General features: G+C 38.6%; 1 protein-coding gene across 3 annotated transcripts in view; it reads left to right on the plus strand.

The window, feature by feature from the left end:
- Window positions 1–431: 431 nt before the first annotated feature.
- LOC6043219 (protein limb expression 1 homolog) overlaps window positions 432–24446 on the plus strand; it is a 35775-nt gene continuing 11760 nt past the window's right edge. Inside the window, exons 1-3 of one of the 3 annotated variants that reach the window (XM_038254350.1) lie at window positions 435–695; window positions 15932–16290; window positions 18347–19339. In XM_038254350.1, the coding sequence (XP_038110278.1) occupies window positions 19264–19339 (76 nt within the window). In that variant the 5' untranslated portion in view covers window positions 435–695; window positions 15932–16290; window positions 18347–19263. Of the gene's footprint in view, window positions 696–15931; window positions 16291–18346; window positions 19340–24446 lie in introns of all 3 variants that reach the window. The other 2 variants (XM_038254351.1, XM_001857663.2) reach the window with 2 other exon arrangements.

Consider the following 24446-nt stretch of genomic DNA (forward strand, 5'->3'; position numbering starts at 1 on the left):
CCTAAACATTTGCGTAAGAAATGCCTAAAATCAGCCCATTTCTAGCGCTACACGACCGACACGATTCCAATCATGATCACGATACTCTCCCCAACTTTTATGCTTATGCTAGGCCAAAAAGCTCCCCGCAGTCAAAGGGTAAAACATCGAAAACTTTTATGCAAGCCGCTCAACGCGCACACACACCAAGAGATCTTGTCATCCATACAGGCGCGTCCGTGAGAGCCCTCCGAGTGGGGTGAGAGACCACGGGGCCAATGATTTGTCCACCATAGAAGAACCTCCGTGGGACCCCAAATCTCTCCCTCTCTTAGGGGCACCCTCCAACATGTTTACGTGTGTGTGTGTGTGTGCGCGCGCGCTCCTAGGGAGCACGTCCGATCGTGTTGTTTTAGCCTCTCCCGTTGGGTTCTTTAGTCTTTTAAATGTATCGCTGGCGTATTGACGTGTAAGGCCATTCCGTGTGTGTCTTTTTTTTTATTTTCCCATTTGTGTCTCCCTTTTGCCGTCTTTTTGTGTGGTGCCGTTGTTCAGCTTTTGTGCCCGAACCGAACAGAAATTAGTGAAACGAAGATGAATTGAAAAGTGCGACTTTTACGAATGGCCTCGGGAAAGGGTTGAACCGATTTCTACGCGTGTGAACTTCGTATGTGACACGGTCTCGAACATTCGTGAGCTCGTGCGTGCGCATTTGTGTGAGTTGTGTGTGTGTGTGCGTGTATTGCACATTCGCGGAGGAATCGCAGCAAAAAAACGCGAACAAAACGGCAAGAAACGGCGATAGACTTTCTTTTTTCTTTCCCCCGCGCGCTCTCTGCTCCTCTCCACACTCTCAGCTCTTTTCTGCCGAGTGGCAAAGAACAAGTTCTTTTTGCGTCCCACTCTCTCGCTCTGGCTCTCACGATTTCGCTGGTCCGTCCGTCTCTTTCGCGAGTTCAGCGAGATTGCGACTTTGCATGTATAAGTTTCTCGTTTTGAAGATACAGCATCTTGTTTTTTTTTTCGCGAACCTAGAAAGTAAAATAATTGGTTGCATCGTTTTCGATTTCGGCCCTCAGTAGAGGAGGAGGCCCCTCGAGCGAGCGAGTTCACGAAAACTAGCAGCGACTAGTTCCGGGGAGACAATCGAAAGTAGTTCATCCTGGGTGTGAATGTGTGTGTGTGTTTGTGTTTTATGTATCAAAGAATAGGAGGAAAGGTGAAGACAAAGGAAGAAGCAATAATAAACAACTGCACGAGGAAAGGGCAACAACAACAAAAAAGTTAAATTAATTAGCAGCAGTATGGTAGAATACTGCTTTTATCGTTTTGAGGTTTCCTCTTTCTTTGACGTTCCCTTCGGTTCCAGCTTTACTCTCCCGTTACAATTTTGCTTTTACTTGTACCAACTTGCATTCAAACAGATGTCAACTGAAATGATGCAACAGTCCATCTATACTTGGATCAAACTTCTGCAAACGGATATCAGAAAACAACACAGAACCACAAAGACCTAACGATTGCTGAGAGATAGAACGCAACTAACTTCTCATGCTTGTGTGCTCTCTCTTTATTCTCTTGATTCTCTTAATTGAATGCAAGTTCAAATGTCATTCAAAGAGTTATATTCTCCAAGTCATTGCACATTTTTGAATTAATGTTTTAGTTAAATATGAGGAATCCCATTTGTGACAAAATTTGATACGGAATATCTAATTGTCTATTGACAAGGAAGTAGCTTTGAAGGGAAAGTTTTTTGTAAATTTGATGATTCATGAAAGTCTCCCACATGACTTTAAATTTTGAATTTTAGCGAAATATTCTATTCTTTTTATGAAGAATATTGTTGAATTCAAGAGCCTCTCTTGCTCTGGCATTTAACTTATTTATATTAGCTTCTTTTCATCTATTTAACTCAGAAAACGTCTTTAATTGACATAGTAAAGCAAGCAATAGGCAAATCAATGAACATAAATTGCCCACAAGAGTTTCAACTTTTAATTCTCGCACATCTGGCTGTTGGCACTCACTCTGTCTTATGAGATATTTTGCATTTGCAAAAAAGAGCTCCAAGATACTCTAAACTGGAGACAGCGACGAACCCATACTCGTGTCGAGCAAAGTCCCATTACTTATGCTGTACATGCTGTAAATCTGGCTGCTGCTGATGCTGGTGATGAAGCGATGCTCTTTAACAGTCGTGTCTCTCATGAGTGCCGCTGCATGGAGACTGAGAGAGGTATGAGGGAGACTTTGCTAGCTCATATTTGCAAAATAGTGCAGAAGCACCTGAAATAACACAAACTAGAACAGCAATGTTGAAGAAGAAAAATCTTATTTTTATGAGGATGTTTTCTTCTTTACACTTACTTACAAATCCATACTATTGCGAGTAAAATGATCTAGTTTTTGTTCGAGAGGTGTACACTTTTCGCATGTACCTTTTAAATTTCTGTAGTTGCTTTTTTCAGACTGCAAATGCAGTCTTTTTGAGCCATCCTTTTCCCATAATTTATGCAAATACCCTGCTGATGGATATAATTCAATTAGCCATGGCCGCACCGGACAACTCTACTCGCTGCAAGGTTCCCCATGAGTTCCAAATCCTACGCGCGCCCCACAATCGCTCATTTCTCATCTGGCATGGTCTATTTTTGTCTTCTTCTCTGTGTAAAACCAATCGGTGGGAGAAAATTTCTTTTTCTGCAGTAAATTCAAGATTTATAGCCTTACATGTTGTGTCAATAAATACGAGGGGTGCTGTCCAGGTAGAGCTCAAACCCCCAGCACCAGAAAGCTGAACGCGGTCGTCGTGTTTGCGCCGTAAAATCTAATCTCAACTGTGCTTACTTTCATCAGTCTACTCCGGGGTTGCGCCACTAAAAGGAAACCTCGATCACTCGCAAACTCTCGATCTAATCACTCGGAGAAATGCATCATCCTTTGGTCAAACTTTCCTCTCGAAAACTAAAGATAACTGCATGCAGTGTGAATCACACACACTGTTGGCATTCACTTCAAACAAAGTCCTCGCATGCTAATACCATTAGTTGGACACAAGCTGCTTGTAACCTTGCCATTTCGCAGTCACCACAGTAAGCTCTAAGACATTCATAATCACGTCTTAAGATTTTTTTCTGCATAAAAATAAGTAGCTGCATCCGCTGACTGAAATTACTTTATTCTCTTGCTAAATCAGGTTCGTCGCTTTAGCATTGATGTCGCCCGAATCACCTCGACGCCGTCGTGCAAACTTGTCGTACGTCGCTTTTTGACGTTCTGAGAAAAACGCGTTTTAATGTTTGATCTTGAATAAACAAAAACCAGAGCACTTTACATTGCAAACACGTTTTGTGTGTTTGATCATTCTGTGCATCGTCCTGATGTTTGGTTGAATTTGGTTGCTGGAGTCCCGAGTTATAACTGAAAATGTTTACGGTAGTTGAGCCCGATCCTGTGTCAAACGCGTTCTGACCTGAAATCCCTTTGGCCAATTGTCGCATTTTTATCAATTTTCAGGCTGTGTCAAGATAGCACGACAAGATTGAAACTTCTTTCATATGAGGAGTGACAATAATGCACAGAGTGTTTTTGGTTTTATAGAATATCTCAGGATTGAAATCGAATTTTTAGGATCTTTGAAGGTCAAAAGGTGAGGCATTGTGAGCTGCACAAAATGGCGTTCTCAACAAAATTTGGCCCAAAATGCACGTACGACATGTTGGCACGACAGCGACGACCTGGCGACTCCAAGCAGCAATCATCGCCTTGCTCGAAATGCTGATTTCAGCTAGTTTTTCAACTTCCACCAAAAACAAAAAAACGGTGAAATCCTATGCCGTGCAGCAGCAAACAGCGATGGTGCTCTAATAAAAAGCCTCACTAAATCAAATCCAGTGCGCCGCCGTGTCCGATTTCCATATCAAATCCGACGCGAGGAAAAATCTTTATGGTTCGCCGTGGGGCCGAGTTTCGCAAAAAGTTCACGATGGCCCGGTGAGGACCGGATTCTTCAGGATAGGCGTTGTGACAGAGGACCAGCGCGGTCAAATTTTAGGCGACGACGACGACGACGACGTTCCTATCAGGTTCGATTAAAATCTTGTCATTTTAAGTACTCCGCTATAAACGCGTTGGTCCATCGTTGTTCTGTTCGCGCATACCGCTTACGCGTTCCGTTGCGCGATGCTGTAGGGGAGCGATGGGTTCGTTGGCTTTTGTTTTGAGCGATTCATGCACTATAAAATGTAATTTTTGGGTATTTTGCGCACATAGTACCACCCTAATTCTCCACACAAACTTTGGGGGAAAACGATTCGGCACTGCCTGATTTTTTTTTAATTCAAGGTTTATTGGGGACCCTAAAGTTCATGCTTCCCCTCGAGTTGAGCCTGCGCAGTCATTGTTGTCAATTTTTGTAGGTCAGCGTAATAGCTCAAGCTCTAAGAAGCCTAGCGCCTCCATGGATGTAATTTAGGGAGAGATATTGAATGGAAACGCTTGATTACAGAGATTTTTTTCATAGACATTTATCAACCATTTTTTTGTAATTTTTAAATCTCCTGAAACTGTTTGGGTGCCTTCCGTTTGTCCAAAATAGCCATTCTGCATAATAAGTTTGTCCTTACAATTTTCTAGTAGCTGTATCTTTTAAAAGATTTTTTAAAATAGATTTTTCGTTTCCGGCAAAGTTGTAGGTATGGATGAAGACTACATACAAATTTCGAATCAATCTACCTTTACCCTCAAAAAACTAAAATTCTCGTGTAAAATTCGATCCGAGTTGATGCAGCGAAGAAATAAGAGTTTTTGAGTAGATAACATTTTCAAATAAAAAATAATGTTGGGTCATTCTCCGCCATAATGTTGCCCCAACCCCTCTTCAATTTGCGTGAAACTTTGTCATAAGGAGAAACTTTTGTCTATGATCACGAATTCGAGATCCGTTTTTTGATATCTCGTGACGGAGGGGCGGTACGAAAAAAGACGCCCAAAACTTTTTTTCGTAAAATCGCGATAACTCATGATGTTTATAAGCAAACCCCTTATGTCTATATATTAAAATTTTTTTAATTGTCTGCCCTACAAGTTTGTACAACATTGTTACACTCTAAAAAATAATCCTGCAAAGTTAGAAAAAACACGAAATTTTAAAATGAAAATTTTGTTCTAAATGAAAAAATGACCCTTCTGGGTCAATATAGATTCGAAAAGTACATCAAATTTCCCATAAAATATCATGTTCCAAATTTTTTTACAGTCAAGTAACGGAAAATGGGAAATTTTTTAAAACTTTTTAAAACTTTTTTAGTGATTTTTTCGATGTAAAATACGTTAATTCGGAATTCTGAATACGCCATCAAATCGGGCGTCTAATTTTACATAAAAGTCCCTTTGACACCAAATTTCTATCTCATCACCGTTTCAGACTGCAAATTATTGAAAAACACCTCTTTTTTCGCATGTTCAAAAATGGAAGGGGTCGTACCGCCCCTCCGTCACGAGATATCAAAAAACGGACCTCGGATTCGTGATCAGGGACAAAAGTTACCCTTTACGACAAAGTTTCACGCAAATCGAAGAGGGGTCGGGGCAACTTTTTCCGATTTCGTGTGAGTTGGTAGAGAATTACCCTGTTTTAATAGCTTTCTTTTACCCTTGCTGTGTATGTCACAATTAAGATGTGAACGTCATGATTCGAACTCCGGACACATTTATTAGCATATCATTTTTGTTATAGCTGGCAAAAATCAAATCAGGATGTAGTATAAACAGCCAGTTTTAAGAGAATGCAGGCAAAATATGTCTTTGCTAACAATTTTTCATCAGAATTTCAAAATTAAAATGACTTGTAACAGTTGTGCTTCAAATCCCGGACACTGATAAAAGTTGATTCGAAATCCGGACACTTTTGCTTCGAATTCCGGACACTCGATTTTGCTTATGAATCGCACGAATTTGGACTGAAATGTTAGTGAATGGCATTCTTCAAGTCTCAAATAAGCTGATAACATCAAAACAATCGATATTTTATATAACAATTTGCTAAAATCTACGAAAATCAGAACCATAAATTTCTGCTTTGCCTTCTCGGTGTTTCGGACGCCTATGAAATATTTCAGTGAAATGTTTCACATTTTTGGTAAACTTATAATTTTATTTTATTTTAAATGAAAGTTGATGTTAGAATTCATCAAATAACGCAGTTTTGACATTCATAATGCGAACTTAATCCAAAAAATTGATAAAACAAGATGAGGTGTCGAATCGTCCAGGAATTTGAATCATGACGTTACATGAGTAATAGAAAAAAACTATCATTCAATGATTGATGCACCAAACTATCACCCGTCGCTATAGCCTATGAGTTCTCTTCTTTTAGCTCGTGCTTGCCAGCAAGAGCATTCTCTTTCTATCACTCCTTCTCTTTTCCAAGTTGACGAACACTCGCCGAAGATTATTTTGTTTTTTTTTTTAAGGAAAGCCTTCGGACTCCTAGGTTCGAGAAGAAACTTGCAATAGAGACCACAAAAGACCTGGGGTTCGTTAAAGTGGATGGTTTGATTGATCTATTGAAGAAGTCAGGAGAATAAATGGCTGGTGAGAACTGAATTTGTCCATTGAAAGGACTTTATGTTGGTTTTTCTGTTTTAAACATTAGCGCAGAAAAAATATTTAAATGATGATTTATTTTTTAAATATCAATTACGTAACTCGATATTTTCGAATTTAATAACAGTAAACATATCATTAAGTCATGCTAAACGTGGCTCCCTGAACAAGCTTCAATCGACAAAATAGATTATTTCGTCGCCATCGTGCTAACTTGTCGTACGTGCATTTTGGGTCAAATTGAGCTAAGAACGCCATATTGTGCAGCTCACAATGCCTCACCTTTTGACCGTCACAGATCCCCAAAATTCGATTTCAATCCTGAGATATTCAACAAAAACCAAAAAAACTCCGTGCATTTTTGTCACTTTATATATGAAAGTAGTTTCAATCTTGTCGTGCTATCTTGTCACTCCATGAAAATTGATGTAAGTGCGACAAAAGACCAAAGGGATTTCAGGCCAGGAAAGTCAGGATGCGTTTGTCGCACGTAGAAGCTAGACTACCCTAAACATTCGAAATTATAACTCGGGACTCCAGCAACCAAATTCTACCAAACTTTGGGACAATGCACAGAATGGTGAGCCAAACAAAACGTGTTTGTTATTGTTTACATTGCGTGCTCTCGTTTTTGTTTATTCAAGGTCAAACATTAAAACGCGTTTTTCTCGGAACGTCGAAATGGCGGGTGTGACAAGATAGCACGACGACGTCGATTTGTGGATTCCCTGCCAATAAATATAACTGAGTATAATTGCTAAGGAATTACATTAAGCTACCATGCGCACCCACTTTTATCTTTGGGGATAATAAAAATATGGGGGTGCGCATGGTTGCTTGACTGAAGCGTTAGTCAAAAGTAGTAAATTAAAAAAAAAATCATGAGAAAATTTGCACTATTTAAAATAATTTCAATTATTCTCTACAATTACAATTGAAATGTTATATGAACAAGTGTAGTCAAATTAATTTTGTTCAATCCATTTTTGTCAAATTAAAAAAAAACTTGAAGAACTTACTGCACCCCCCTCAATCCATCATCCCCTGTAATATTTTTCGAAATCACACTCTGCTCACAGAAACACGCACCGGCAGCGGCCTGGACCGCCGCAGGATTGGAAGGAGTTTGAAAATTACCCCGAAAAAAATGCCATCGTCGTCCCAAACCACCACATCAAGATCGAACGAGCCCCCGAAACCCTGGCATGCACCACACGACGATTCGTCCGGTGGTTGGCGGAGAAACGAAGCCGCGCATGATAATAAATTCAGCCTTTCATTATATTGGCTAAATTTTCATCAGTTCATCGCGCGCCACAGCCGCGATGTCGCGTTTTTTCTTCTGTTTTCTTCTCTCGTCATCGCCAATGTCGTGTGACGGTGCGCATGAGTGTGTGTGTGTGTGTGCGTTTATAAGCACGACACACAGGGCGAGCAACCTGTTCCGATCAATCGGACCCCTTTCGTCGTCGTCGTTGTCGTAGGACATTCTCGCGACGAGTCGTCGATTGCCGATCATCGCGCGCCGGCTGAAACTTGATGTTGACGACACTCGGGCCGAGGTTGTTGTCGTTGCACATTGAGCCAAAATTGGATTTTCAAATGTAAATTTATGGAAGCATTTCGAATTTAATTTTAAAATTCTGTCGGAGAAATTTAACATTGTCTTCCAAGCAGAAAAAAGTTTTTAAAGCGAATTTGATCATAGTCTTTCAAAAGTGGAAAATATTTTATCTAATTCCATTAAAACGACTCAAATCAGATTTAAAAGGCAAGAGTTCAGAGGAATAGAGCTCTTAGCATATATTTAAATTGGTTTTTCCACATTTACGGAAAACTCACAAACTCTTGTGATAATTTGTTCAATTGTTAGATACTTAGCAAATAATATATTATATTATATTTGCCAAATATTCTCCTGATAATTCACTAGTAAAAGTTGTTATTGTTCAAAAATATTGAGTTTTAAGATTATTTTAACCAAGCGCAGCAAAACATTGAAATTAATCCGTTCCATAACTGTGAACCTCTGTTGTACCTGCCACAAAACATAATTAAGCTTGAGTTTCATTGGTTTTACCATTTGAAGTCATTATTTAGTTGGTTGGCATTTTGCGAGACGAGATTTGTCTGACCACGCCTTCCGTCGGACAGGGAAGTAAGTGTTGGCCCCGGTCTAACCTAGAGGGTTAGGTCGTTAGATCAATCCAGGTGTAGGAGTCGTCTCCCTGGGTCCTGCCTCGGTGGAGTCGCTGGTAGGCAGTTGGCCTAACAATCCAAAGGTCGTCAGTTTGAATCCCGGGGTGGATGGAAGCATAGGTGTAAAAAGAGGACACCTAGTTTCGAGTAGGAATCTCACAATCGAGATCGCCGAGGCAATGTCGTAGAGCGAATAATTTGATGTTGAATGCCATGTTGGATATTTTTACACAAGGCAAATAAGTTTGCAGTTAGTCGATGCGCGCTTTTTACTTATTATATTTTCATTGATTTTTTAAACATTTGTCTTTGTTGTCAAATGGGGTGAGTCAAGGTAGCTTTTATGGATTTTTAAATTTTTATTATTATTGTTGTAAGTATTTTGAACATAAATAATGGCAAAAAAACAAGACTGGTGGGAAATGCATTTCAAAACACTTTTTTCATTCAAATAATGAAACCGTTAGCTGTATTTTCCATTCTTTCGACTTTGGTCAAAGTTGATTTAAATATTTTTTACTAATTATTTTAAATGATTTTATTTAAAAAAAACTAGCTTAATCCACCTAAGTGGTTGAAGCCTTCCTCACTTTTTACCTGGCTTAATTCTCTCTTATTCAGATATTTTGAATAGAGCTACAAGTATACAAAACATAACTTAAATTTAGAAAAACAAATGTAGAGGTAAAACAAAGTAAATGCAACAAAAAGCTCATTAAAACATGCTGATAAAAAAAATACAAAAATTGTTGAAAGTTAAAAACCAAAAGTATGAGATCGACCATCTACAGCCAATGAGACACTCTACGAAAATCAATAATTTTCCAGTAAAACGTCATGTTTTTGTATTGTTCCATTGTAGGTGACTTGCCTTAAACATTTGAAAGCAATTTTACCAACATGAAACTTTAATTAACAAAAGTTATGCTTAAAAGTATTCAAATTTTGTAAAATCCATATATTTATACTAAATAATTTTATATTTTTGGTTAAATGAAGTTAAAAGTCAATTAATATGCCAAAAATCACTTTCATTTAATGGTTTGAAAGATTTGCACAGATTTTGAAAAGTTTAACGAAGAAAAATCAAAATGTCTCATACCCATGGGCTGAAAGGAGTGGGGAACAATAACACAGCCCTGGATTCTGGGTATATTCCAAAGTTTGCTTAAATCTAATGAATGGAAATTGTAGCGCAACTCATTCCCTATGGAACGTCGAAAAAATCAGAAGAAATTTTCAAGGGAGCGTCTATAACCAATGCCACTATTATGGCAGACGTGTATCCCCAAAATATGAGCCTGATTGATTGAAACTACTTCTTGTAAGATTATTATTACATTTTATCATTGTTCCCTGTGTCAGATTGATGACTACTCTACCCTAACTTGTTTCATCAAACTAAAAAAAAAACTTTCAGAATTATTTAATGTCATGTTTCAGAGTTCTATAGCAGAAAAATTATGAAGATATGGGCAGGAACCACAATAACATAATTGTTTCAAATTCAATCAAATTCAATTTCTTTTAATTTATTCGAATTTGACTTTAAAATAATCAATTTGGATTTTAAAAGATTTTGATATAATTTCAAATTTTATACATGATTCAACTTATTTCTCCAAAACACGATTTTCACAAAGATCAATAAATTGATTTATTAGGATTTTTTCCTTCCTGCTGAGCAGCAAGCAAGTTTTAATTCCGAAAGGAAGAAAGGGATTAAAATCAATCCGCTCTGGTGGGCTTCCCGGTCTTTCCCCGACCAGGTCAGACCCCGTTCGACCTTATAGAGAAGGTGAAATAAAACGAATAAAAAAAAATCTCGCCCCAAATGTACGTATAATATACACCCATTATAAAACATGCTTCCCAAACCAATATAACCGAAGCGCCCCGGTCTGCGGTCGAAGCGCCAATCGATAATGTGAGAGATGATGATGCCCGAGCATAAGATGATGTGAGAGGAAGATAACAACAACAACAACAACAAAAAAACGAGAGCTCTGTGTAGTGATTTTATTTTTCACCCCGTGGGCGCAACGGGCAGCAATTATTTGGATTTCGGAGAATTTCGTTCCGTGAGGATGATGATGGCGATGATCATGATGGTGTGCTACTATTGGACTACTCCTTTGGAGCATGGGTCAACGAATCCCAAAAAATAGACGAATTGGGAACAGAAACACACGGCGCGTTCTTCAAAGTGTTTTTTGCTGTCAGGTTTACAGAAAAACGAAATTTAGTTGTTTTTGTTTGATTCGGATTTTATCTGATGTCCGAGTTTAATAATTTGTAGTTTTTGTATACTTTCTCAGCAGTTTCCTACGATAATAGACCAATCAAATATAATTTTGATTCCGGCACGTATAGATTCGACTAGGCAATTATAACAACCCGTTTAATTTTAGTAGGCTGAATTGTTACATAAATTCATTTCAATAAACTTGATATTTGTTTACGGATGAACATAAAATAATCGACTGGCAAACTTGTATTACAAAAATGGCCGAGATTTGTCTTAAAAGAATTAAATAACAAAAATGTTCCAGACTTTCTTTTTAAATTAAATTTAATTGAGATCAACATTATGAGTTCTGTTACTATTTTGTTTTTGTCCTCTCATTATGTTAATATTTGGCATTTTTTAAATAAATCTTGCATTTTATGTTTTGTTAATACAGTGCCATTCCGTTTTTGGAAACATAAATTTTTAAAACATTTCTGCTTGCCAAAAACCAACGTCAATTTTTTAATTGTTCAATATTGTGCGAAGTTTTAGATTGGTTTACGATCAACTATTTAGAAGAAAAAATAAGTTAATCTCATTCAAAAGTCGTGTTGCTAAATACGGGATGTCACTGTATACTTTAATAAATTTGTTGTTGAGTTTCTATTTTATTGTAATTTTTATTTATTTAGACATTTTATTCCTAGGTTGATAATGTCATTTCACAACAAGTTTTTGATATGCAAAATACATTTTTGCAATTCCGTCGTGAAACGACTTACTTTTCCTGTCATTCTTGGACGACGAAATAGCCTACTTTTCTGTACCAAAAATAACAGAATCGAATAGCAACACTTTTCAAAATAAATGCTGAAAAGTTCTACTTTTCAGCACTCAAATAGGTGCTGAAAAGTTGAACTTTTCAGCACTTGTTTCGAAAAGTAACACTTTTCAACATTTTTTTGATTTAAACGATTTATTGACAAAATACATGAAAATTTGACATAAAATTTCACTCAGTATGTGTTTTTTGGAATTGCAAAAAATGTTGTATGGAACTCGTTGCAAAACTTGATTTTTTCAGCACTCTTCGTATTTATCCAACTCGGTGAACCTCGTTGTATAAATGTACGACTCGTGCTGAAAAAATCCTCTTTTTGCAACTTGTTGCATAAACTACTATTGAAGTGCATATTATTTAATGTTCTATAAAGTGAAAAAAACCCGATTTAACATCACCAGAGGTGAAATAGAGCCTTTCTTACAAAATGATGAAACTCCGACAAATATATTGGTGCAATTAATTTTGATACCACCCAGTGAAAATTTTACCTAAATCTTCGAATCTTTTTAGGCTAAACCTCGAATGCCGGTTTATTTTTTAAATTTCAGAGGTACCCATAATGTGGTATTAATTAAGAAAAACATATTGGTTTAACATTATTAGAAAAAATAAAGGGTACTAAGTCTTTAATATTAGTCTATGATTAATATGGTGGGTACGGATTTTGAAAAGTTCTCAGATCAAGTTCTGGTGTGGTTCCCCTTGTAGGGCATATCCATAGAGACTCTCACACCAAATTTCAGCTCATTTGGTTGAAAACTGGCTTGTCTCAAGCGGGTTCAAGTCTGGAGTTTTTTTTTGAAAAGGTCCAATAAACCAAATTTCCAGTTTTTGCTTTTTGGGTGTTTTAAGAACCGCCTTGAGTCAGGGGTATTAAAAAACACCCAAAAAGCAAAAACTGAAAATTTGGTTTATTGGTCCTTTTCAAAAAAAAAACTCCAGAAGTTTACATGGAAATTACTATGGGAAATTTTGAATTTTTGTTCATTCGCTCCTACAGGCGTGGGGAAAACATGTAGAAACTTCTAGCATGGCCAGAAATGAGCGGAATTGTCTGGAGAACAACTTTCCCTAAGAGACCAGGTCGATTCGTTTAACCCCCATCGAGCTCAACGGCAATACATCCGGGGTTTTCGGAACCAACGGTTTTCCCCAGAAAAGCATCAAATTTTCCTTAGCATGCTATGAATGCTTGATGAACACCGCGACGCCACATGTCAAACAGCTACCACGTGGACTAGCATGGCCTATAAAAAAATACTTTTTATGACTTTTTGAACCTTAGAATAATCATTTATGGTGACCAGGATACTATTCAGCTGTATTCTGAACCTCCAAATAAGCAAAAAAAAACTGTTATGGTGCAAATTTTACAATCACATGGTAACTGTTTGACATGTGGCGCCGCGGTGTTCATCAAGCATTCATAGCATGCTAAGGAAAATTTGATGCTTTTCTGGGGAAAACCGTTGGTTCCGAAAACCCCGGATGTATTGCCGTTGAGCTCGATGGGGTCTGAAGGAATCGACCTGGTCTCTTAGGGAAAGTTGTTCTCCAGACGATTCCGCTCATTTCTGACCATCCTAGAAGTTTCTACATGTTTTCCCCAGGCCTGTAGGAGCGAATGAACGAAAGTTCAAAATTTCCCATGGTAATTTCCATGTAAACTTGAACCCGCTTGAGACAAGCCACTTTTCAACCAAATTAGCTGAAATTTGGCGTGAGAGTCCCTTTGGGTATGCCCTACAAGGGGAACCACACCAGAACTTGATCTGAGAACTTGTCAAAATCCGTACCCACCCTAATGATTAACTTAAAAAAATATGTATCGATATTGCACTTTGTCGATCTATTATGAGAAGCCAGAAAGAACACTTTCACGCGCAGCGTAAATCGCGCAAACGTAAATGTGCTGGCGTTTATGCTTCGACTTAACGACTTGCCGATCTTTCGAGCGAGCACGAGCCGGGACTTCGAATTTTATGTTCAGTATATGTTTTTGTAACAAACCAACAATTTAGTAGGAAAAAGTAGGGTAAAAATAAGACGTAAAACACTAATATGGCTAAATCTCTGGAAATAATTTTTGGAAAAGCTTTAAATTTTGGGCCCAAGCAGTTTATGGCGCATGTTTTCGAATGGCTTTTTGTTTGAAACTGAATTCTTTTAATTTAATATTGTTATCTGTAAAATAGTCCAAAAAATACCTCTAAAAATGTCTTTGACCACATTTACTGGTCGAAAATTACGAATCGAAAAAAAAATGTTCGTCTCCGACCCCACGGCTAAAAATCTATAATATAAAAATTGTGGGTTTTATGAGCGGTTTTCCAATGATGGAAGACACAAATTTTTAAGAGCGGATATAGACAGCGCTCAAGTATTGCAGAAAAAGAGCTCCCAAAAATCAGGCTTTGAGTTCCGGGCTTCGGGCCAAAATTCAATCGAAAGAGCGCATCAAAACCATTAAATTAGTTATAGGATTTTTTCTGGGACAGTTCGCCGTCGTGCACGAATTTTTTAAGATTTCCGAGAAAAGCTTTTTTCCAAAAGCAAACCTTAAACCTTTTTTTGTAAGAAAGGCAATTGCCATTCTTGAACGATGAAAAAGCCTTCTTTTCTGAACCAAAAATAACAGTATCGAATAATAACACTTTTCAAAATAAATACTGAAAAGTCCTACTTTTCAGCACTGAAATGGATGCTGAAAAGTTGAACTTTTCAGCACTTGTTTCGAAAAGTTATACTTTTTAACATTATTCTGATTTAAACGGTTAATTGACAAAATACATGAACATTCGACTTATAATTCCACTCAAAGGGTGTTTTTCGGTATTGCAAAAAATGTTGTATGGAACTCGTTGCAAAATTTGAATTTTTCAGCACTCGTCGTATTTATCCAACTCGGTGAAACTCGTTGGATAAATGTACGACTCGTGCTGAAAAAATCTTCTTTTTGCAACTTGTTGCATAAACTACGTAGTATAGTATCTACGAGTCGTACATTTATCTGACGAGGTTTACCGAGTTGGATAAATACGACGAGTGCTGAAAAATTCAAGTTTTGCAAGGAGTTGATTACCCATTTTTTTGCAATTTCTAAAAACGCTTCTTGAATGGAATTTCATGTCTAACATTCATATGTTTAGTGAATTTATTGTTCAAAAGAAAATTAGGAAAAATGTTACTTTTTGATACTAGTGTTGAAGAGTTCAACTTTTCAGCACTGGTATTGAAAGGTATAAATTTTCCATTCTGTTATTTTTGGTAGGGAAAAGTATGCCGTTTCGTTTTCTAGAAGTGCAGGAAAAGTTGACAGTTTCACAGCGGAGATGCAAATTATTTTTTTTTGCAATTCCAAAGAACATCCTTTAGGCGAAATTGTAAGTCAAATATCGATGTATTTAGTTAATCCACCGTTTAAATCAAAACAATGTTGAAATGTTTTACTTTTCAAAACAAGTGCTGAAAAATTCAACTTTTCAGTATCCATTTCAGTGTTGAACAGTAGAACTGAAAGCATTTGTTTTGAAATGTGTTTCCATTCGATTCTGTAGTCTTTGGTAATGAAAAGTAGGCTGTTTCATCGTTGGAGAATGATAGGAAAAGTTAGTAGTTTCAAGACGGAATTTCAAAACTGGTATTTAAGTGGCCACTCTAAATAAACTTGATTCTCACAAAACTGGCAAACCTTGTTTTAGTATTACATACTCGGATCAATCAAACTTCTCCATCGCTCATATTCACACCCAACTACTCATAACAAGGGGGAAGAGGGGAACAAAAAAATAAAACCCTTTTTGATCCTTTCGTAGTCCGTTCACACACTGCGCCCCCGAGTAGTGAAGTGATCAATTAAACCGTAAAACGCCACACTCACAAAACGCTCATCGCTCGAAGCCAGAAACTTGCGTCCGACGGAAGAACCAAACCCAAACCCCAGACAGACAGATACACCGATGAAGCAAACAAACACAGCGAGACAGAGAGACAGAGAGAGAAGGAGTTAAGGGAACAGGGCATAAATACACTTCTCATGCAAGCAATTATTTTATTTTTCAATTTAGCTCTTTGTACGAATATATTGCTGGTATATGTTTGTGTATGTGTGTGATTGCGTTAAGAACGTGTCCAACTTCGCTTAAAAAGGTTCCCGCAAGAGGAAGAGAACAAGAAATTACCATAAAGGAAGCCTCCCCGAGGGAGAGAAGCTTCCAGCTTCCAGTAGTGTTCGCACAGTTGGGCCGTCGGGTTCGGAACAGGGGATTATCGATTTCGGCCAACGAGAAGCCGAAGAGACTTGAACGCCAGCGAACCGACAGCGAACCTCTCGCTGCCAAAGTCGTTCGAAGTGACTAAGCCGCGCTGCTGGAGCCAAGGCAAAGAAGAGTGCAGAAGAGTTGCGACAAAGGGACAGAGTGCGACAGTGAGTTTGAAGATAGAAAGAGAGCGATTCTCTGGATTTTCGCCGTTTACTTTGTATTTTTTTATTAAGATAAAACTTTTCGTCAAATTGTTCGCTTTGCATAAATAATTTGCACAACAAAAAATCCGACAATCGCATGCAAAAGCGTGCACATCATCTTTGTGAGCTAAAGCATGTTATAATGTATGAAAAAACGTCTCAGTTATCTCCCCGTCTTCATCGGTGTTTATCTAGCAAATTCCACATAAAATATGACATGCTTTTGGTCTCAAAGGTAATGTGCATGCTTTTGCATGCGATTTTACACAGAAATGTTTTACTGTGTGGTTCTGCAAGTATCTCTACAATTCTGAAAACGAATTCCTACTTTTGATAAGCATTTAGAATAATCAATTCTGTCGAAAGAGAAACTTATAAACACATAGCTAAAAAAAAACTTAAAATCTCTATTAGGTTTTATTGCAAATCAAATGGTGAATTTATTATTTACTGAATAACACTAAATTGAATTGAATTAAAATGAAAAATTTCAATTTTAAGCAAAAAACTTAAAAGAAAATGTTATATTCCGGATATAAAAAACACTTTCAGATTATGAACAAAGCTTACATTTATGATTTTTTCATATTTTCGTTCAAAGAAAGCAACCAATAGTTTCATGAAATTTCAAAAAGAAGATCCAATTTCAAATTAAAACTTGATATTTTTAATAATTTGTCATAGGATCATAGGAAATAGGGACACTCTTTAACTGAGGCTAGGTATTTTTTTTATGTTTTTGTCCAAAATATGTCTTTTTATTTAAAAATACTTAAATAAGAGTTTTCTGCCAAATCATTTTTTTCAACTCAGTTAATATTTTTTGTTTGCTCCCGAGTTATTTGACATCAATTTTGCGATGGGCTGATTAATCAATAATTATTATTTCGTCCATTATCGCATAAACGCATTGCCACATTTAAAACAGTCAAAATAATAAATTTGTCTTGGAATTGCTATCTAAAAAAATAATGCAATAATGACAAAAAAAACCAAGTTTTTTTACCCCGCCTCTAGGCGGGCTTCATTTAAGAATAACCCAAACATCAATTTTTAACCAATTTTAGATCTTTAAAAAACATTGAACTCTTTAAATTTAAGAAAATTTCAGGGGTGGAAGTTTTACTTGTTTTATGTAACTTTGTCAATGTTTTAAAAAATGACAAAAAATGAGGTCAACTTAGGCTAAGTTTTTTTACTAACATTTCCTTTATTTTAAATAAAAAGAAGTATGCGGTGATTTTTGTAGTATCCCAGACGATGCCTCTACACATTACTTTTATAATTTAAATGATAAAAATGCCATTTTGTATAGAAAATGCGAAAAACAAGCAAAAAAGATAGAATAGACCAAATACTACCAAAGACAAACATAAAGTTAACAACATTAATGCAAATTAAAATATTAAAAATGAAGCAAGAAAAAACATAAAACAAATTGTTGCTCTAAATAAGCTTCTAAACACGGGAAAAATTAAATTGTTCGAAAAAAACAAAATTTGGCAGTAGAGGGTTTAGGCTATTATAAATACTTTATGATTTATTTTTTTATTTAGGCTGGTACAAATTATAAATAATGTTTTTTGGCTGGTAACATCAATCCATTCATTTTGTGAAAAAGCATGTTACGAAGAACTTTTTCAATTTAAATTTATTTTTTAAATCAGATTTTTAGATTTATGAAATTTGATCGATAGTTAGAGAACTGTAATTTTATGATTACAGTTTATTTTCCTTCTTGGTTTATTTGACAGAATTAAAAAGAGGAAATAAAGCTAAAGTTTAAAATTGTGGAAAAGCTACCACGAGTAACCCATTTTAATTAAATAATTGTTCCGATTGTGAAAAATTGTATTGTTTAAAAAATATAATGAAAATAAATTTGCTTACTATTATTTAAAAGACACAGTAAGAAATATTTTAATTAACAGCCTTCGTTGGTCACACGTATCGAAAAAGTTTTATCCAAATGAAAAAAATACAACATTAAAAGTATAAAAAAAATGCGATTTTCCAGAGAACCTCTCCAGCCAAGTGAGTGAGTGGTGTGTCCGCGGAAGCTGTGTGCAACCGGAGAGAGGGGATGAGACAGAGAGAGCCGTTTGCGGTGCTCCTCTCCTCGTGTGATGATTTACCCGGAAAGCGTTAATCTTCTGAATGAACCATTGAAGGAGAAGGTGGAGAGGCCAAACGAAGAAGGTGGTGAAGACGAAGACGAGTTGAGTCAGACGAAGAAGCCAGACGAGGGCTCGAGGGATGAGGTAACCAACACTAGTGTGCCTCCACGAAGAAAAAGAAGACAACAACGGCAAACGGTTGCTGATGGTCAACGGCAGCAGCGCTTCAACTACTTTTGTTGAGCTATTAAACAAAACAAAAAAAAACACAACAACTCAGCAGTGGCTGACTGACCCGAACCCCCCTTCGAACTCGAAACGACGACGACGACGACGGTGGCGGTGAAATTTGAGAACTCGAGATTGGCCCTCTCGCGGTGGTGGTGAATCTTCGGGGGCCAACTCTTCTCCGCGGGAGCATCGTGTGGTAGCACAGCAGCGCATTATCAAAACAAAAGTTAAATAAAACAGAGTAGGAAAAAAAAGAGTCCAGAGAGAAAGAGCAATCGAGGAGAAAAGATCAGGAAGCGAACGGAAAAGCAATAAACAAAGAAGGCAAACCTTTAAAGTAGGGGCAGCGCACATTGCCTCACAATAAACATACATACATACATTCACACACACAGACTAGTTTTGAGAGACGTCTTGTGGTGTGTGGTAGTGATTCATCTTGTGGTAAAACTCGTAAAACTGTGTGTCGTGAACTCGCCAAAATTAGCGTACGGCTTACGTTTTTTCTCTCGTCTGCCGAGGTGGATAGTGTGTGACGGAGGAACACTTCCGGAAAGGGCGAACACACACACACGCTGCCTTCAATATGATGGTCTACTCGGAAGAACCCATCTGGCCGATACCGCACATTCCGGCGCTGTACGACGACGGAGATTACGGTGGTAAGATTATGTGGGAGAAATTAGGTTGTGCTCTAAGAATATTTTTTTTTTGTTTTTTTTTCTTGAAACCAAATATTCAATCGGGCCGGCAGCGCAATTATGGGAAATATAATCTGCATCAGACTTGAGGGCTTTTGTTAATTTGATTTGGTTAATTGCGGTGGATATTCTCGAAATAATTCGAATTGTCAAAAATCCACCAAAGCATCTACCACATTGATCGCACAAAAATCTGTGGTAGAAAAGTATCCACCGGTAGATGCTTTGGTGGATTTTTGACAGTTCGAATTATTTCAAGAAAATCCACCGCGGTTAACCAAATCTAATTAACAAAAGCCCTTTGGATTATGCTGATACAATATCCGTTTCACCCAAACTTCTGTTTGTCGTAGAAGGCTCATATAAGGCATGATTTCATCTCATGTATAAACAAATAAACGCTGATAGAGTAATACAAATCAAAGCGGCCTCTAGAACAATTCAAGCAAAACTCTAAAAAATGGGCTCTTACTCTGAACAGTTAAAGATAATTTAATTTACTGAAAATCATGTGGCTTAATGCATCTCAAAAAACTTAATAAACATTTGGTTTTGGTTCCAGATGCGAAAAACAAAAAAACAGAGTGATTGAATTTTCTTTTTTTGACAAAAAAAGACGTAACAAATTTTTTAGTCTCCTAGTTTTTGTTTAAACAACCAATCCAATCAAAAGTTTTTCAAGCATTTGAGTTCTATTCGATCAAATATAAAATAGTAGTTTTCATGCAACACGGTGAATTAGGAACATTTAGCACGATGCCTACATTTATCCAACGAGACTCGGTCGAGTTTGATAAATATGACGAGTTTTGCAACGAGTTCCATACAAAGTTTTTTTTTTTATGTTTTGAAAATATGTAGTTACTTTTTGAGTCATTTCTAGTGATAAAATGACCTAGGGATCATCCATAAACCAAGTGGATCCCTGGGGGAGGGGAGTGGGGTCAACGATAGTCCACACTCCATACTAAAAAAATGTCTTGAATGGAAATTGTCCACGAGGGCAGTTTAGGTTTTGTGCATGCCATAAATGCCTAATAAGGTTGTATGAGGTTTTTCAGAACCCTAATAAAACCTATAAGATTAAAAATGTTGCTAGGATTATATCTAAAACTATTTTTTTCCATTAGTTTTGGAGGAAAAATAGTAGGCCGATTCGAGGATTACAGGAAAAGTAAGCTGTTTCACAACTAAGATGCACATTATAGCATACATTCCAAAATCAAAATCCAAAGTTTTTTTTAAGATTTTATAAGCTATTGTGTTTTATATGTTTATAGGTCGCACAAAAAGGTGTATGGAAAAAATTGCAAAAATGTATGTAGCACAGTAGGGTGTATTATCAAGATCGATTTTCGATTGATCGCACAAAAATCTGTGGTAGAAAAGTATCCACCGGTAGATGCTTTGGTGGATTTTTGACAGTTCGAATTATTTCAAGAAAATCCACCGCGGTTAACCAAATCTAATTAACAAAAGCCCTTTGGATTATGCTGATACAATATCCGTTTCACCCAAACTTCTGTTTGTCGTAGAAGGCTCATATAAGGCATGATTTCATCTCATGTATAAACAAATAAACGCTGATAGAGTAATACAAATCAAAGCGGCCTCTAGAACAATTCAAGCAAAACTCTAAAAAATGGGCTCTTACTCTGAACAGTTAAAGATAATTTAATTTACTGAAAATCATGTGGCTTAATGCATCTCAAAAAACTTAATAAACATTTGGTTTTGGTTCCAGATGCGAAAAACAAAAAACAGAGTGATTGAATTTTCTTTTTTGACAAAAAAGACGTAACAAATTTTTAGTCTCCTAGTTTTTGTTTAAACAACCAATCCAATCAAAAGTTTTTCAAGCATTTGAGTTCTATTCGATCAAATATAAAATAGTAGTTTTCATGCAACACGGTGAATTAGGAACATTTAGCACGATGCCTACATTTATCCAACGAGACTCGGTCGAGTTTGATAAATATGACGAGTTTTGCAACGAGTTCCATACAAAGTTTTTTTTTATGTTTTGAAAATATGTAGTTACTTTTTGAGTCATTTCTAGTGATAAAATGACCTAGGGATCATCCATAAACCAAGTGGATCCCTGGGGGAGGGAGTGGGGTCAACGATAGTCCACACTCCATACTAAAAAAATGTCTTGAATGGAAATTGTCCACGAGGGCAGTTTAGGTTTTGTGCATGCCATAAATGCCTAATAAGGTTGTATGAGGTTTTTCAGAACCCTAATAAAACCTATAAGATTAAAAATGTTGCTAGGATTATATCTAAAACTATTTTTTTCCATTAGTTTTGGAGGAAAAATAGTAGGCCGATTCGAGGATTACAGGAAAAGTAAGCTGTTTCACAACTAAGATGCACATTATAGCATACTGTTCGGACGTTGCCAAATAAACCGGTTCTTGAAGCAGCCTTTTAGTAGGATCAGCTCAAAACTGCAAATTTTTATTTATTAGCTTTAAATTCATCGATTAGTTGTAATAAACTTACATTTAATGGTTTTCCAATTTGCTTTCGCAATCCGAACAAACTGTGTCTGTTGTAGACGATTCCTGGCCTAAATTACGCATAATTGTTAGATTTTAATTATAATTCAACCTCATCCGTACTTACAAGTGAAATAATAAAGAAAATAATGTAAATTCCAACTAGCCAGAAATTATGTATAATCAATTAAATAGAAAGTAATCCAAGTAGGCACGTTTAGTGCAGAACTTCTCCTCTCAACTCTATCTAGATTTTCTTCTTACTACCTATCAGCCCGTTCATCGCGACCGCAGGAACTCGCCAAACGCAGCTCAGCAGTTTCTGGCAGGGTCGCTGCTACAGTCCGGTGCGCAAAATCCGGACTGCGGTGCTAACAAACCTCCCACCCGTAACTCTGGTCCAGACTCGGTTCCTCGGTCAGATTTACCGCCAAGCTCCAGCACCGCAAGCTTACTCACCGGACGACGCAATACGCTCTTGTTGGTCCTTACCATCGCCTGGCGTATTCTTCCATCTCGTCCATGTATCAGCTGCTCGATGATTCCCCGTGTCCAGCTGCGTCGGTTACTCGCGTCCGTGATAAACACCAAGTCCCCGACGGCGATCGGTTGGCATTCCCCATACCACTTGGTTCGCTTGTTGATCGTTGGAATGTACTCTTTCACCCAGCGCTGCCACAGCAAATCACCCAGCTGCTGCGATCTCTTGTACTGGTCCCTCAGCGCTTGTGCAGGATCGACAGGAACGGATTCCAGCTTGCGTTCCTCCGAAGGAAATCCCCGAAGGAAATGGTTCGGAGTTAGGGCCTCGGCATCGGCGGACGCTTGGGGCAAGTACGTCAACGGGCGACAATTAATCATTTCCTCCGATTCCGCCAGAACGGTCAGCAGAACTTCGTCCGTCAAGCGCCGACCGTCATCGAGTGCCTTCATCGCCGCTTTGGCCGACCGCACAAGGCGCTCCCAACTCCCACCCATGTGGGAGCCGAGGGCGGGTTGAAGTGCCACTGCGTCCTGGCATCCGTGAACGCCTCCGCGCAGTCGATGTCAATCTGTCGTCCCTGCAGGCCCAATTCTTTGCTAACCGCTTGAAAATTAGTCCCGTTGTCCGAAAAACTCCAGCGGAACCCCACGGCGGCACATGAAACGACGGATGGCCATGATGCAAGACTGGCTAGTCAGGCTGTGGGCCACCTCCATGTGGACAGCCCTGGTAGTGAGGCACGTCAGAAGAGCCACCCACCGCTTTTCAGTTCGCCGTCCGACGCTGACGTTGATTGGGCCGAAATAATCGATTCCGACAAAACTGAACGGTCGTCTATTCGGCACAAGTCGCTGATCGGGTAGCGGTGCCATCCTCGGGACCTTCGGTTCGCTTTTGTAGACCTCGCACCAGGTGCACTGTTCGGTAACTTGCAGGGCGGCCGTACGCACGTTCTGAATGTAGAATCGCTGACGGATCTCGTTGACCACCGTTTCGCGGTTCGCGTGACCGTACTTCCGGTGGTAGAACATTAGCAGCTTCTTGGTGATATCGTGGTTCTTTGGGAGAATGATGGGGAACCTCAGCTCGAACGGCAGGAACTCGGCGTGGGCGGACCTTCCCTCCATCCGGATTACGCCGTATTCGTCCAACATCGGAGAAAGCTTGAACAGAGGACTGCAACGTTCCAAACGATGCCACCTTTCGGGCGGCAGATCCCGGTTCTTGAGCAGCGTCTTGACCTCGTCGGGGAAGGCCTCGTGTTGTGCTGCTCTCCACAGGAAGTTTTCTGCTTGCCAGAATTCTTCCCTCTCGAGTGGCGTCACCGCTGCCGCGATCGTTTTGTTTACTTTTTTCAGCAAACTCGGTGTTGACGGCAGCGTTGCGATCGGCTGGCCCAGCTGTTTTTTGCGGCAATTCGAAACAAAACGTTGGCAGCACGCTATTGTTCGAATCAAAACATTCCAGGACGAGAAACGAGTTGTGTCAACAACAGGCTCGATCAGCGTAATCTCGTGGAACAGGTGGACGGCTCGGAGCTCTTCAGTTGGGTTGATTTCTACCGGTTCTTCCTGAGGCCAGTACGTTTCTGGGCGAAACATCAGATCTGGGCCGCAGACGAACTCACCCTTGGGGTCCAACGGCTGGCTGGTCTTCCACTTGGTCAGTATGTCCGCGATGTTCATGTAGCCGGGAATGAATCGCCACTCCAAGACGCACGTCCGACTTAAGATCTTCCCGATGCGATGCGCCACAAATTGCTTGTACCTCCTATGGTCCGACCTTATCCATGCCAACACCGTCTTAGAATCGGTCCAAAAAACGGTTTTTGTGATCGGTAGTGAGTGGCCCGCCTTGATAGCCACCGAAAGTCTCGAACCGAGTTCCGCTCCGTCTAGTTCCAGCCTTGGTATGGATTGGTTATTCAGTGGCGCCACCTTCGTCTTCGCGCCGACGAGCGCACACCTTGGTTCACTTTTAATGACTGCTCTCAGGTAGGCCACGCACCCGTAGGCGACCTCGCTCGCGTCAGTGAAAATGTGCAGTTGCAACCCGTCACGATCTTCCGGCCCCGCTGATGGAA

This window comes from Culex quinquefasciatus, chromosome 2 (genome assembly GCF_015732765.1).
Source record: "Culex quinquefasciatus strain JHB chromosome 2, VPISU_Cqui_1.0_pri_paternal, whole genome shotgun sequence".
Taxonomy (NCBI): domain Eukaryota; kingdom Metazoa; phylum Arthropoda; class Insecta; order Diptera; family Culicidae; genus Culex; species Culex quinquefasciatus.